This window comes from Diuraphis noxia, unplaced genomic scaffold (assembly GCF_037042655.1).
Source record: "Diuraphis noxia isolate RWA-SAM2 unplaced genomic scaffold, SU_Dnox_SAM2 contig0002, whole genome shotgun sequence".
NCBI classification, from domain to species: Eukaryota; Metazoa; Arthropoda; class Insecta; order Hemiptera; family Aphididae; genus Diuraphis; species Diuraphis noxia.
Genome location: NW_028301712.1, coordinates 53,718,584 through 53,735,564, shown reverse-complemented (window position 1 = coordinate 53,735,564; position 16,981 = coordinate 53,718,584). Strand labels below are relative to the sequence as shown.

Below are 16,981 nucleotides of genomic sequence, written 5' to 3'. Positions count from 1 at the left end.
TTCATTAATTTACAATTTAGACAGATTTTAATCTATGTAATTAACAATTACATGCAGTATATTTACTGTGACCTTCGCCTGAACTCCATGTACTAATTATATCTGCTTCTTTAAAATTACTATAGTAAATACGGTTCCATTTTTTAAAAATGATTCCTAGTGCTTCTTCTCATTTTTTTCTTGGTCATCTTTTGAAATGCTAAATGTGTTTTTGGAAATTAGATTTGGTTCTCGTACGCAGCATTGAGATATTTAAAAACATTATGATTTTTATGTTTTGTATTAACTCAAAATCTCAAATAATATAATAATAGATTAGCTATTAGCATATAATAGATAAATAACATCATATTATAATTTATATGTTATAAATTATACTGTATGATAATATTCACTCCATTTAAGGAAAACATTAAATTATTGTTAAATTAAAAATATATATATATATATTTACATCCCGCACAATTTCAAAATCAAATTTTCTCATGTAACTACTGTAATTATTATTCACTGGGAGCGCTAAGCCGCTAATAGTTATTAGAAATCCAGAAGAACTTACTATACTCGCAAGGACAGTAATATTATCCGTGCTATACTCACCACTTACGATATAATATTGTTTTGATGGGTCGTCCCGCAACAATAGTTCCATTTTAGTATCTATAGCCATGGTCAGATGTGATGGTACCTACTCGAGAGCCTCAGTTGAGTTACCAAGTTAAACTGTTTTTGTTTGTGATCATATCGTTTAGAAATCGTGTGTTAATTTATTTTGTATAACATATGTAAAAGAACTGAGGCCCACTTACCTAATATACTAGTATTGAATATAAACAAACACCAATAAGACCGTAGAAGAAATTTATATAGACGTGTATAAAATCGTATAATACAATAATACAAATCTTGATGTTGATACCAATTAAAATTTTTTATCTTTGAGTTAGCTTAGACTCTCGTCTAGCTTCCGGGGACTACCTTTAGTACCTACCAAATTGACCACGGACCTCAAGTGGCCCCCAGCACATGTGTTGGGAATAATTGCTGTATATCATTATTATTTTATAGCCTTTTAGTACATTTATAAATTATAATTCTATCTGTGAACATTTTATACATGTATTTTTTATATAACAAAACAAAAATGAAAATAATTTATATTGATTAAATTTATAGTACCTATAAATTAGTAGGTACCTAATTAGTAATTAGAAACTACCTATTTCTTTTTTCTATTCGCCATCTAGAATTCAATATAGAGATCTACTAACACATAGGTATGTATGAAGAAGACTTTAATAAGTAGAGTAATCACTATCTTAGTATTTTTTATTTAGTATATAATCTGAATTCACATTATGATTAAGTTTTTTTCTCTTTAGATTTTTTATTTAAAAATCTTAAAATAACTTTGAAAATTAAGTAATAAAGTAGTACAAAAATTGTTGTTATAGATAAAATTATTACAACCAATACATCGATTAAATAGTATTGATACCATGGCATACCGACGGCGACCGATCGAAGATGGGGTGCCCCTTTGTATCGGATGACATACTCTGTCCAATACACTGCAGTTTCCAAAGGAGACATAGGTCGATCACGAAAAGCTTCTGATAACTCTTTAGCCTTTTGTCTATATCTGTTTAAAAATTAAAATATATTATAAATATTTAATGCGTAATGCACACTTATCGTCATTCGTCGCTAATAATTATATTAATTTATAAAATCATAAATAATAATGACTCATAACAATTATTGACGTATTACTTGTGGATTACTTGTTCGTAATATTAAACACAATAACGGTATACTTACTTAGGATTTGTGAGCATAGAAGTTATTTTTATAAAAATTTCATCTTCATTCAGATCTCCGTAGTTCATCATCTCTGCAGCTCCTTTGCTTACAACAGCTTTGATGTTTGTCATTTGATCACCAAAAATTGGCATTGATAAAATTGGAACACCTTCATACACAGCTTCGGTAGTTCCTAATAGGCCACCATGAGATATAAATAGCTTAACATTAGGATGGGCTGTACATAAATAAAAATAAAAAAACCATTATTTACATAATATGTAAATATTATTGATAATAAATTAATAAATACATCAACAACCATATCATGATTAAAATATAAACGTAATACAATAATAATTAATAAATTACACCGCACGTTAAAATTTAAAATTGCTGCATTATAAATCGTATATTTGTAAACGTTTCTGCAATTTTAAATTACATAAAGAATGTCAAACACGTATACATAAGTACCTAATATATCTCGTTGAGGCATCCATTTACGAATCATTACATTGGGCGGTTTTCCTGGTAGTTCTCCTTCCCATTTCCACAGAATTCGTTGTGGAATTTTATTGAAAACATTTAAGAACATTTGTCTTTTTTCAGCCGAAAAAGTTTCACCTCGTAATAAACTGCCCATGCAGAAATAAATTACTCCGTTCTCAGCTTCGTCAATATATTTCTGGATGTCCTATATATATGTATATATATTATATATAATATATATGTAAAAATAATTGAATTATTAACTATAATATAATAAACTATAAAACAATTCAACAATATATTAGTGTTAAACAATGTTTTTTTAAAAAAAAATTTTGTTTGTATTCAAACCTCATCCAGAGGATTTAATGGTTTTACGTGCAGACCTCCTACTTCGATAACGTTTTGTGGTAGTGGCCTACTGCCCCATAATGTATGGTATGTGTTTACAAACAACAAACTAGTCTTCAACACTAACTGATCTAAGTGGGATGAATCTTTATAACGTTTTGAGGCGATTTTCTGAGAGGATATGGTCGATCTCGTATAGTATTTATAAAAAGCTATGGATCGCAACAGTGTGTTATAAATCCGCTCCGCGAAATTCATATGCGGTCCGTACGTGGTCATTAGTACTGGTATGTACGCAGGATGAGTAGAGGCACCCATGCGATCGGCGGACCACACAAATAACGGTGACGTAGTCCACGCAATGAACGGCGCTTTGAATCGTTCTATCAAAGCCAGATATAGATCAGTGTTACATGTTTCGGTCACGATTAAATCGTAAGCGTCTTCCGGCTGATTGTACAGTTGACGCAGCGCATCGGACCCAGTGTATGTCTCACCGTTACGTACGATGTGAAACATGTGTTTGTAACTATTTAAACTCGATGGCGAGTACATGTGGTCCATGGTCACGTAGCTTGGATCCAATACAGATGACGTGTTGCTGATTTTTACTCGCTTGTATTGTTCGGAGGCAATCTCTGGAAAATGTGAATATACCGTCACATTGTGGCCACGGCGGTGAAGTTCGGACATGTAGGAGTCGAAAATGATCTGATGACTAAGGGCTTCGATTGGAAATACACCTAGAATGTCCGCACACAAAGCTTCTCGGAAGAACGAAAGTTTAACCAACAGTTGTAAAATTACACTCCTTGAGCTGCAATTCTTCATTTCCATATTGATGGTATAATAGTGAACACACTGCAGACGTCTATACGGTCTACCGGAATACAAAAATATAGTTACATAACGTTTTAATTTATATTTTGGAAGAATATTATCTATATTCATTAAACTATATTGATTAGAGATAAAAATATACCTATCGCTTTTTTTTTTTTAATCAAAATATTGACTGATTATAATAAGTATTTAAACACCATTATAACGAATTGGGTTTTATAAATTATGATTTTTATTTCGTATTAAAATATATAGTAGGTATACCTAATTAGTAACTAATAATGAGATCATTTAATGATTGGTTTTACATTTTCTATTGAAATAAAAATTATTATTATGATAACAAAAATTAGACACACAATTAAAACCAAAAAGTTGTATTGTACGATCAATTGTATTAAAATGTCTGCTATAAAAGTTAATTTTTGTTGTTAGTCTGGTCAAAATTGAAAGTATATTATTGATGAACGAATGCAGTTATTAAAAGAAACAAAACAAATCATCTCTTTCCAACATATGCCAGGCCTCCGGCACCTCAAATAAGTGGAAACTAAGTCTTCAGTTCACAGCTAATAGAAAAATCACTATACGCCGAAATCACAGCTAATAACACACCACTACCAGAGCAACTTCTGCGCATAATCACCAAATTCCTCAACGAATCCAAAAATCCAAGATCAATCCCTCTCTTAATTACACTCACATCTTTATTGAATAAAATCACACACTCTCATTCCGCATAAACGCACATATTACCATACCTTCTGCAAATCCGTTATATCATATTATTTACATATTTAATGTTAATTTATATTAAGTAGTTAAGTTTTTACAGTTACGCTTAAAATTTTATTATGATTAGTTGACAGTTGTGTAGTTATAAGATTAATTACTATTAATGACACAACCTTATATTATTCAATTAATTGTCGAATCATGATAACTTTTTTTTGAAGCTAGTACAAATTAAATTTTAAAATAATTTGACTGTTTGATCGCATGCTGATTCCATGGCAAAAAGTTACAAATACTTACTCAGAAGTATAAAAAGTATGTCGGACTTAAATTCAAAATCTAGAAATGTAAAAGAACATTCTAATAAAGTAGCGTTCACTACTTCTCACTGTTTACTGTAAATATAGCATCATACATTTTTTCGCGATCACAATAAAAACACCAAATAATGATATTAAGTTATATTTTGTCCATTGAATTGCCTTTGAAATGGTTGGTATTTTATTATTATTATTGGATACAAGCATTGATCCTTTAAAGGCTTTAACTAATAAATTATTATTGTTTGGATATTATTTTGTATAGTTACTGATAATAGACAATAGTTATGTTGTGTAGTCGACTTTCAATAGTCGAAGTATGTAGCTGTAATAGTAGGTAGTTGTATTTAAGTCCTTAAATACATGGATCCATGCCTCACAGAGGTTAAACCAAATTATAACTTAAGCCTCGATGAGGAAACACAGCTAAGATGTTTAGCGTGTCCACCGGAGAAACCACTATTACACTAATTTATTGTTATAAATAAAACAATTTTATTACTATACGTTTAGGTGATTAGAATATTATCAATATGAATATTCTATGATATTATGTATGAACATTGAACACTTTTGAATTATACACGAGATAAAAATAACTTAGATGATTAAAATTTAAAAAATAAATTACAATAGTATAGTTGCTATTATATATTTTAATGGATACCTATTTAATATATATAATACCTACTTTAGTCAACAATATTGATCTTGATATTTATAGTAAGTTAGGAAAAAGTGAGCTACCTATTTGTTTACAATTTAATAAGTGCACAAATATATTAAAATGATACACTAAAATACATGGTTTTAACGTATTTTGAGTCAGATAAAAACAATAGGTAAACAACAAAATATTACTATAGCTAATTGCTGACTAGTGAATAACTTAACATAATGAATATTTTGTTATTTATTGCGTATGTAGGTATACCAATTAAATTAGGTCTTTAAAAGATAAGATTTGGCATTATCAAATAACAACTTGTTAAAAGATTATTTTCTGAAATAAAACATTTTACCAATTCTTAGTTGATTTTATAAGTAGCTATATTTATTTTAAACTATAATAGTTATGCTGTATACATATAATCACCTATCAATTGTTAAATGGTTTTTTTTTGTAGGCATACACTTTTTCTTATAAAATGTTCTATATTCTTCAAAAATTTAAAATTATCACCTAAATTAGTTTAAACACTGATAGCTAATAACTGATATTGTATGTATAACCATCATAATTACCACGAATTAAATAAATAATGGGTATACGGTATTTACCTACAAATGTAGGTACTATATAACAATTTATAGTATGATTTATCCATGTTCATGGTCTCAATTATGCTAATTACAGCGCTTGCTACTTTAGGCAGTAGTTCTAAGATTAAAATGTTTACGATATTGTAGACTTGTGGACCGTGGTATCCATATTTTTATCATTTTATTTAAGCCTTATACTTGTTCCTAAAGGAACAAATAGTATATACCAAATAAAATTTAAACAAAAGACCTCATACTACAAGACAAGTTAAAATATATGAGTGTGCATTTTGTTTATTCATTTATCCAACGTGGATTGAAGTGGGCTTTAGAAGAGTAAGAACGGTAAGATATTTATAATATAAACAGATTACAGTATTTTGTCATCAAGACAGGCTACATAGGTAAATGCAATTTTTCGTCAAGATGTTGTTAGATGTTTCACCGCCATTGTAAGTCGTAATGCTGTTGTTACTAATAGTTCTTGTCTATAGCATAATACTTGTCTTTTAGTAGAATAAGGTCTATGGTTCAGACCCTATGACTCCCTTCCCCACACAAAGACACAACTTTCATGGTAAGGTTATTATGGTAAGTTATTGATAAATTCGAATAACGAAAGATATATTAATTATAATTATAAGATATAATTGAAAATGTATAACATGTAATTGTGATCAATTGTTGTTCGTTAAAATTAATGCTATTGATTGATGTGTGATGAATTGATTTACAAACAAAGTTGTATTACATTTTAAAGATTTTTGGAAACCTGAATATTTTATGGTTATTTAAAAAAAAAAACTTAGAAAAATCGAAAATTGCAATTGTCTATAAATAGCTATACAAAAGTCAAAATATTTTGAAAATATAATTGCAAATAGATAACGTTAATATAAACATTTGGTGAAAATGTCAAGTATTTATAATGATTCGTTTTTGAGTCATAGCAAAATAAAAAAATCGATTTTGTCAAAAACTGAATATGTATAAAAATTCCCGTTTTTTCGATATTTGTTTAGGGTTTTCCCTGACGCGTTTGAAAACTACTGGACATTTTTTACTTCTGAAGTTCTAACCCCTCAAAATACCAACTAGATGAATTTTCATTTTCAAAGACGGGCTGAAGTAAAAAATCAAAGCATTATTTCTACTCCAAAACGTAATGACAGACACAAAAAAAAACATACATCATTTTAAAATCAATACCTAAAACAACTGTTAATTATATTGTTTTACTCAACTCGTATTTCAGGTAAAGAAATTGAGCTTTATTTTTGTTAAAAATTTAAAATAAAACCATAAAATTAAATATATTATATATAATGGAAGTGTATTGTTATTTGTTACGTAGTACATAAAATAAGTTGTATTTGTTGTAATACATTAATATGGTATACTGTTATATATAAGAACAATATGAATAACTTGTAAATTATACTGTTTTGTTTCCGAAAACAAAAACCTGGTAAGTATCTCATGAATAATAACAACAATGATAATATTATAATCTCACTTTTATTATTCATAACCATAACCATTCATTCACTGTCGTCTGTCATATAGGTAGGTACATGCAATTTACATTAATTATACTTATGTTTAGATTTTGAGCAGAGCGATTAATGTATTTGCTCTACTAATATTACAGTGATATACGTATGTATACGTTATCAATGTTTTTTTGTCTGACGTCACTTTTAAAGGCAGTACAAACTATGAATGCTTAGATTTTTTCTTGTAAGCCACGGTCACACGATGATAATAAACAGTAAAAGCGTTACTATCAGTGGCGCCAAAGTTTAAAATTTTACCTACGACATTAGACGACACCTCCATATACATTTTTGACACCCACCTATTTCTTATAATTATCTGACTATACACTAAGTATAGAATAAAAAAATTTCAAGTTATAAAATGGTATTTTTGCGATCAACCAGTTTTTGACTAATTCAATTTTATTATTATTTTTGAAATTTGACAAATAATTAGATACTGTAGGGATTTGAAAATGTAAACTATATATATTCATATAATATATAAACATTTTTTAGATGCCTAGATATAATATAATCTATTTTAATAATTGTTACCCCTAATTTATAGATATTTTGACATATTCTTCTTTTAAATTTTTTTTTTCTATTTATATGATATAATATATTTGTTTTTATGTGGGTACAAATTGAAGTTTATTTTTGTTGAGTAGAACATCAATTGCCTGACATTTAATGATTATACTTTTAGATTCGAAGTGAAAATGGGCCTGTTGTTTGTGAAATAAGAATTAAGATTAAAATTTACAATGATATACATTTTTAATGCAAAATTAAGGACTTAATATTGCTACATGTGTCGTATAAGGTATAACCCAATATTGATTATGTTAAGTTCTAAATATTTTTAACGCGTAAAATACTTCTGTGTATAATGTTTAATGACTAAAGGAGCTATGACGCTAGGTGTTTTCTCGTACTTCTCGCCTAACTTAACCTAATCCTTGTTAATGATTTTTCGATCTGAGGTTTATAACTTTTATACAAATATCTTAATGAAAAATAATACGCACATTATTAATGATTCGAGTTTTTAATAAAATATAATAGCCACAATACTCATTATTGTAATACCTCGTCAAATGCAATATCATTTATACAATATCATACAATTCATTTGATATCTGAACCCTCTTACTATTCATCTTAAAATTAAAAAAAAACAAATTTCATTGATATTGTGCAATACACTTTTGTAAACGCATAAAATATGATGAGGTAATGATGATAGTTATTTGTATTTATTATTATCCGTTACTAGTTCTTATATTAAAATATTTATATTTTATTTGTACAATATCTAGCTAGTTATAATATAAAGCTATCATAAATAATGATAATAACTAGTATTATGGTTATTAAACAGTTAAGATATGCTAAGAAATTAGCACAATTACATTGACTTCTAGTTCCCCAAGATTACTGTCAAGTTTCACAGATTAAAGAATTAGTACTTTTATTGATATATAATATATATATTATTTTTAGAAAATAATGGAGGGTGATGGTGCCGCCATAAAAACTTTGGGCTATTTTCGCTTATGCACTATGCCAGCTATATATGCAAATTAATATTCTACAATTAATTTATTGAATATTAAATTTATTTTTATATGTATATTCTTATCTATTAAACTAAGTGTTTTTTTTTTATTTCAACAAAATATTTTAATTTGCTTGCAACATTTTCTTGAGTTCGATAGAATACAATATTTAATATAATAACCTCAGTTTGTATACACGAGTAACATTTTCTTATCACTATAATACACTATTATTAGTAATTATTTAGTACTTAATTTATTATCACATGCATTTTAATACTTTCATGCCTATTGATATAGGAGCTTATTATTCATATTATTATGTTTCACTTACGTATCCGCAATATTATAGTTAAATATTTTTTATGCACACCACATAATATATACATATGTACTACAAACATACATTATACATAAATTATTAACGATAAAAATAATATAATTACGTCATTGTTCTACGTACATTTTAATTTCAATTTTCCTCATTGTGTTTAAGATTATCAGACTTAAACAAGCAATCGCCTATCATAATTAAAAATTAATCAATAGCTACCTTAATATCAAGACACCAATTCAGTTTTAGATTTTTTTTTAAATTTACGTCAAGTCAACAAGGTCTAGCATTTTAGACTATGTGACTTTCTTCATATAAAAGATTGTCTTGAAGGTTGTAGGATGTATAATATATTGTATATTGTAATTTGGATTAACTTAATGTCAACAGAACTTATCTATTTTATATTTTTTTCCGTGCCTGACATGTTTAATAACAGTTCTTAAGTTAAGTTTTTAAGTCAAACATTATTTCTGCAATGGATTAAAATCTTTTTTCTAAAATGAATTCTATGAAGTTCTATATTAGTCAGTTTGACAATTTCAAAAACATGAATATATATAGTTCGTCAACTACGAATTTACCAACAATACCACAATGACAGAATATAATAATAAATCAATGTTTTTTAGAATAAAATAAATTAATATTTTAACAAATAAAATGAAGAATAATTAATTTTTATAGATATCTAAATATTTGCATTATATAATATATAATATTTATTATATCAAGCACCCCTTTTATTCAACACCCTCATGATTTTAAATTTCACGATCTAAAAAAAATATCATTTTCCTGTAGTAATTTCCCATTTTTTTTTTTTATATGAAGGTATATGGTTCAGACTCCATATTATATTCATTATTATGCGATATTATTTTCATTATTATAACTAACAACCACCAGCTAACACTCTGATAGTCATCGGAAATTGTAACGTGGTATATTAAAATATATTAAGACACAATACAGCTAGAATTAGCAGTTTAATTTATGTTCTAGACAGTTAATAAAGTATCATTGTGGCTTTAGTATTAACACTTCTTACTCGTAGAGAAATATGTTCCGACAAGTTTGAGAAAAATGTAAAAGTTGATTCATGTACATTACAATACTTCCTATATAACATAATATTATAATATAAGCCAGGGGTCACCAATTAATATTTTTAAAGGGCCACATTAGGACACTACAGAAATAGTTCACGGGTCATCGAAATTGCAGACATCAGAAAAAACAAAAAAAACACAAAAAACCAATAAACAAAGATGATAAATTAAAACACCACAACGTCCACAACATATAAAATGTGAACAATTTTTTTTTAAATTTTTTTCTCTTATTTGCAGGACAGCAGGACATATTAAATTTGTCCACGGGCCGTCATTTGGTGACCCTGATAAATGCCTATATGGCATATATGTAAATTGTATAACCGATTTTTAGCCTAAATATTTAAATCAGTACTTAAATCATAATGAACATTTTAGCATCATGTTATACTGGAAATGTTGAAAATGACAATAGTATTATATTGTTGTGGGTATTTACAAACATTAGACATAACAACTATATGATTGAGGTAAAAACATTTCACGTTACTACAAAATACAAGCCAATTTATTGTAATATTATATAATATTATAAAATACAAGTATATACTAACTATGGATAAGTGTTTCGACGGCATGACGTGCATCCCACCGGTCTCCTTTACAGCAGGCATGGTTGGCGATACGCCATGTAAGGACCAGTGCGTGTTGACTAATACCAGACTGACATTGGACGCTAACTCGTCCAGGGACACGTTCAGTCCAAAGTGTTTTTTTAGCATCCGTTGGCTCCAGGGCCGGTGCATCAGCCGGAACATAGCCGTGGACACCATCGCCACGGCCGTGTTGGTCAACCTCTGAACGAGATCCATGCGTTCCGGCAGGCCGCTTAACAAGGACGGTCTGTATGCCATATGTTGTGACTGGCCGACCAAGGACGTGGTCCACGGAAATGGTGTACAGCTGCTGAGTAAAATAAATGGCACGCGGTACTTTGCAGCAAAACCAAGCGGAAGCTCGCTGTTAAAGTGCTCTGCGATGACCAGGTCGAATGACGTGGTCCGATCGTTGAGCAAACGCTGGACAGCCGGCACTTTGAACACGCCCTCCGTGGCCTCGGCCATTTCGTACAGTTGGAACATGGCCATCAAAGAGTCAACGATGCCAAACTGCCCTGCAGTGCCCGGGAATGTGACATTGTTGTTGGGCATGGGCATGGATCCCATGACGCTGATGTCGGTAATGTTCGGGTGTGAAGAATCGAAATTGCTGATCACGTGCACGTCGTGTCCGCGGTCCGCCAGTGTCCTCAAGTAAGGTAAGAACACCATATGATGACTGTATCCTTGATGTAGGAACACTCCGAGTATACGAGCCGCGGATGCACCGTAGTGTGCGGCCACGGTGGCCGCGACGATAAAATACGTTACAGTGGTGTTAACCATTATGCGAGGCGCAGTGTTGCGTGAGCTATATTACTTACGACTGATTGTCGAGACAGGCACATAAACTGTGCGCGTCACGCGCGTGCATAATATGTATACATGCTTAATATATACCAACGAGCGTGCCGGGCAACGTAATTGAATCCACATCGGCATATATCGCAGATAAAAATAATATACGTATACGTCTGATCCGTCATCTATCTATTACTAATGTCTAATATCCATTATTAGTGTAAAAGCCAGTAGCTGTTAAACTCCTATTTCACCGATTGAGTTTTTAAATTTTTAAATGTATTATATTATACAACCTTTTTTAAAATTATTTATTATTATTATTATTAAAATTACAGTTTCCAAGGGAGTAGTGATTTCAAAATTCGTTGGCACGATTTTTTTTTATAAGCATTTAAAGTTCAAATTTTGACTAAATACGTAAAAATTACGGCAATGTTCAAATTATCTTAGATAGAAATTCATAAAAGTTTTCCTTTTTAATTCTAAGATTTGAAAATTTAATTCAAGGCTCCTAACATATTTTTACAATAGCAGTTGCAAAATAAAAGGAATACAAAGTCACAATTTTTTTTTAAGCATTTAAAGTTTGAATTTTGACAACATATATGTAAAAATCACGAAAATTCGCAAATCATTTCAAACTAGAAATTCATAAAAATTTTTCTTTTTAAATCTAAGATTTGAAAATTTTTAATAATCTATAATATATCCTAGACAGATAAATCGTCTTCGGTCTGAATCGTTTTTCGTATACAATTATATAATATCATTGGATTCAAATTTAATTCCATCCATTACAGTAACCCACTTGTAACCTACTATACAGCAGAGCGACATACACGACTACCCGCTTTTTTTTTTTTTTTTCTCGATTTTTTTAAAAACTGTTGGAAATTGTTAACTTTTGACCTCTATAATGCACCATAGATATTTACTTTTACATCAGAAACCACCCCCAAAGTTTTAAATTGAACCATTATTTCGACTAGTTATGCTGTACACAGACACACAAAAAAAAAAAAAACACATCAATACATTCATCACTTCGTATTAATACTTATAACTCAACTGCAGTTTATCAAAGTTCAAAAAATGTATACAATAAATCAACATGATGGGAATTTATGAAAAAAAAAAAATTGTGAAGTAAAGCACCGAAATCTGAAGGCATATTAATTTGGAGAAAAAACAAAACTGTATAGTAAAAATACCCACTGAAAACTACAGTATGTAATCTCAAAATAATAAAAAATAAAAAATATTAATAATAACTATATCATAATAAGATGATAGTTTAAAGGAAATACTGTTATAACATTTTATAGATTGTGACACATAAATCAATTAGAGTTTAATTAAAACAAAAAAAATTAGTTAATGATGATAAGTTGCCGCAAGCAAAAGTATTTCAAAAAGCCTAAAAGTTAATCCATTATAGTTTTTCCTAAAAAATCTCAAAAATCCAACTAAAATTCCAGCCCGCCCAAATTTTGGATAGAGTCAAGTCATATTTAAGTTTAGTCAAGTTTAGTCAAGTATAGTCAATTCGGACTCAAGTATAATCAAGTCATATTTAAGTTTAGTCAAGTTTAGTCAAGTATAGTCAAGTATAGTCAAGTCGGAGTCAAGTATAGTCAAATATAGTCAAGTCGGAGTCAAGCATAGTCAAGTCGGAGTCAAGTATAGTCAAGTTGAGTCAAGTCGGAGTCAAGTATAGTCAAGTCGGAGTCAAGTTAGAGTGAATTTTTGTGAATTCAAATAGAGAAAATATTTACAGTTGCAATACACTGAAGGATACAGTGTATACTCTCCAGTTTATTGTGGAATGGCACATATAGTTATTAATTGTGTACACAAAATTCGACTATATCGAACTATGAAAAAAAAATGCGAAAGAGGGTACTGGCGCCCGCAGGCAAAAGCATTTCAAGAAGCATAAAAAAAAAATTAAAATAAATTATACACTATGGATACACACTGAAGACTCCAGTATGTTTTACCAAAATAATTAAACGTAAAAAATACGATATCATAATAAGGTGATTTTTTATAAGGCAAATTGTTATTTAAGTTTAAAGATTGTGTACACAAAAATCAACTAAAATGGAACTATATCTAACTATGAAAAAAAAATGCGAAAGAGGGTACTGGCGCCCGCAGGCAACAGCATTTCGAGAAGCATAAAAAAAAGTTTAAAAAAATTATACACTATATGGATACTATATTTTCGCGTTTTCGACAGATTTCGTAAAATTTTGAACTGTAAACGCTTATTAAAATAAATTGTGACTTACGATTTTTAATTTTTTTTAGCTACAATAAGAGAAACTCATAAAGAACCTTGTATTAAATTTTCAAGTTTTTTTGGTCGTCCAACATTTTTTTACCGACACTTTAAAAAAAAAATTCTCAAAAAAATCGAAAAATTTCAGTGGTCTATAAATAACTCAAAAAACTCGAAATTTTTTGAAAATTAAACTGTATATAGATATCACTAACATAAACATTTGGTGAAAATTTCAAGTATTTACAGTGATTAGTTTTTGAATTACAACCATATAAAAATATCGATTTGGTCGAAAACTGGTTTTGCGTGAAAATTCCCGATTTTCTGTCATTTTTATTTTGTTTTTCTCGATTTTTTTGAAAACTGTTGGAAAATGTTTACTTTTGACCTCTATAATGCACCAAGGATCTTCACTTCGGAAACCACCCCCAAAGTTTGAAATCGAAGCATTATTTCGACTAGTTATGCTGTACACAGACACAAAAACAAAAAAAAACAAAAAAAAAAAACACATTGTAAAATCATTACATTCATCACTTCGTTCAGAATCTAAAATTGTAAAAAACCAGCCATTTGACTTAAATAAGTGTTTTTACCATATACATTTTTTTTTTAAATCAGATTTACAAATTGGCTATATTGAATATTTCAAAAAAAATTTTTATCAATTTTTAAGTTTTTTATTTTCAGTAATAAAAAATAAAAAATGTAGCGCAAGTGTCTATGAATTATATTTAAAAGAAATTTTTTAAAAAATATTGATTAGAACGAAAGTTATTTAATTTATCAGATCTCTGTGGGACACCCTGTATAGGTACCTAACCTATGTTATGCTGTTTGTCACGCGGGGAAGGCAGTGTCGTAGCCAGGGTTAGGGTTTGGGGAGGGAAAAAGTGTATACAGTACTATACACTCAATATTCCTTCCTGGAAAGCTGACTATGACACTGGGTGTAAAAAGTATCAATCTAAATGGTCGTAGAAAAATAAATTATGTTTTGGTAACACGTAACAAACGGATGGTTAACTAGGACACTTTGAATACAATGATCCTTTGTTGGTTAGTGATTAAATTGTTTGCTTTTTGCTTATCAAGCTGTTCTCTAGATTGTTGACCTCTTAGGAATACCTCTTTATCATAGGGATATCTCTAAGATATCGGGCCTCTTGAAATATTTTTCACTCTACTAGATTTTTGGGACTTCGGTTCGACCGCCTCTGATATAATATAATATGGATAGAGTCACACATATTTAAGCGAACGAGTGTCTAACCATGAATCGAGATGAGTGCATATGTGAAAAAAGGAACTGTCTGCATATAGGCACATCCATATTCCATAGTACTAACTATCTAGCTCTAAACAGTAAATGTGATCTAAACTCGGAAGTAAATTGTATAAGTAATAATTATAATTATTGAAAACTGATGATTCTATTGTTAACTGTTAAACATACATTTATTATGCTTTGCACTTGTAAAAATAACTGAATACTTGGATAGGTGAGACGTCCTTATTAAAGCAAAACAACTTTTAAATATATTAAGTATATAAATAAGTTATTATCGAAATTCTGCTCTTACCAACACTCAAATCAAAGTGTTATTATTCTTGTTGAATTATTATGATTTTGAATATTTTTTAAATATTCTATTTAAAAAATTTTTTACACAACTTCAATTGTAAAATATTATTATTTATTATTATGACATAAAATTTTGCTGTGTGATAGGTAATCTTTATGTCAAGGTGGATATATATATATATCCACGTTATTGCTTTATGCCACAGTGTCTGTATTATTTTATGTGATAAAGATAGTGTCCAGAACAAAATTTAATCATCTAAAATATTTCAATTTATATACTTATTGTTAATTATTATTATTGAAAAGTTGTACTATGAACCATGATATCGGCTGCGACACGATTGAGCATAAAACACCTTTTTCACAACACGATTGAGCATAAATTGTCGGCGTATCAAAGGAAACTGAAATACAAAAGAAAACCAACACGATTGAGCATAAAAAACACTGCAACGTTGCCATTTTCAATTTTGAACTATATAGGTACAAAAATATTTAGTTAAATTAAGTTCGGTGCGAATAATTTTAAGTGGCTGTGTGAAAATTGATTCTTCAGCTTTTCTCTTACAATTTTCTCTCAAAACTTGTGTTTCTATTTTTTCAATAGAATTTTGATCGTGTTTATCAGTCATGTGTAGCAGTCATATGTCCAGCACTTTCACTTTATGTTTATCTAAACCTGAGAACATTATTGCTGAACATTTATTATTCGTACACCTCCATCTTAAAAGATTATCTTTTTTGCGCTCTCCAATTAATTTATATTTGTATAAATTCACTAAGGCCAATTCTTTGCCTCTTTCTGATAAAATAATTATTATATTACTTATATCCATATTAAAAAAAATAGAAACTATAAAAGCACTTGTACGAAACGCAATATACACGACTATAGGTGATCGAACACTGATATTATTTCTTTAATAATTTTGGAATTGCATCTTAATTATCTTATATTTCCCCCCGATGCTAAATGTCTAAAACGTCGTTTTGCTCCGGAACTAATTTATTGATCGATAACTGTTGGGTACATAATCGACATATGATATTTTTGCGCATTATATGCGTCCGCCGCCACCGATAAGCTGTGAGAGCGGACTTGGACCTCACGAAGTGGGGAACCGCGCTGTCGCATCTAGCCACCCGTCGCCGTTGCGCCGCCGCTGGCCGTTGTCGTTTTCCAGCCGTCTAGGCAGACTGCACGAGCTGCATGTTTCTCTTTGTCGCGAACCGACGCCCCGTCGTCGTAAATCACCATTGTGCGTTTTATTGTTTTTTTTCTTTTTTGTGCACCCGAGCCCTCGCGTTCACCAACACATCGCGTCCGCGATCCGTGTTTGCCGA

At 29.7% G+C, this 16,981-nt stretch overlaps 1 protein-coding gene across 4 annotated transcripts; it reads right to left on the bottom strand.

The window, feature by feature from the left end:
* Nucleotides 1–1,303: 1,303 nt before the first annotated feature.
* LOC107161860 (UDP-glycosyltransferase UGT5-like) lies at nt 1,304–11,811 on the bottom strand. 4 transcript variants are annotated; one of them, XM_089218582.1, is made up of 5 exons: nt 10,914–11,055; nt 2,647–3,526; nt 2,281–2,500; nt 1,822–2,041; nt 1,304–1,642 (listed from the first exon to the last, which is right to left on the bottom strand). In XM_089218582.1, exons 2-5 carry the CDS (start codon nt 3,481–3,483, stop codon nt 1,363–1,365), a joined length of 1,557 nt encoding a protein of 518 aa, XP_089074708.1. In that variant the 5' UTR covers nt 3,484–3,526; nt 10,914–11,055; the 3' UTR covers nt 1,304–1,362. The 4 variants fall into 4 exon arrangements, with proteins under 4 accessions (XP_089074708.1, XP_089074709.1, XP_089074710.1 ...); XM_089218583.1 differs by lacking the exon at nt 10,914–11,055 and adding an exon at nt 5,236–5,390; XM_089218584.1 differs by lacking the exon at nt 2,647–3,526 and having other exon boundaries at nt 10,914–11,811.
* Between the last annotated feature and the right edge of the window lie 5,170 nt (nt 11,812–16,981).

Bases quoted from the DNA above. Each gene is read 5' to 3' on its own strand.
- LOC107161860 (XM_089218581.1), bottom strand. From the start codon at position 3,597: ATGAATATAGATAATATTCTTCCAAAATATAAATTAAAACGTTATGTA. The intron at 2,042-2,280 runs GTACTTATGTAT...ATTTATGTACAG, and splicing joins GCCTCAACGAGATATATTAG to CCCATCCTAATGTTAAGCTA. The intron at 1,643-1,821 runs GTAAGTATACCG...ATTTTTAAACAG, and splicing joins TCTATGCTCACAAATCCTAA to ATATAGACAAAAGGCTAAAG.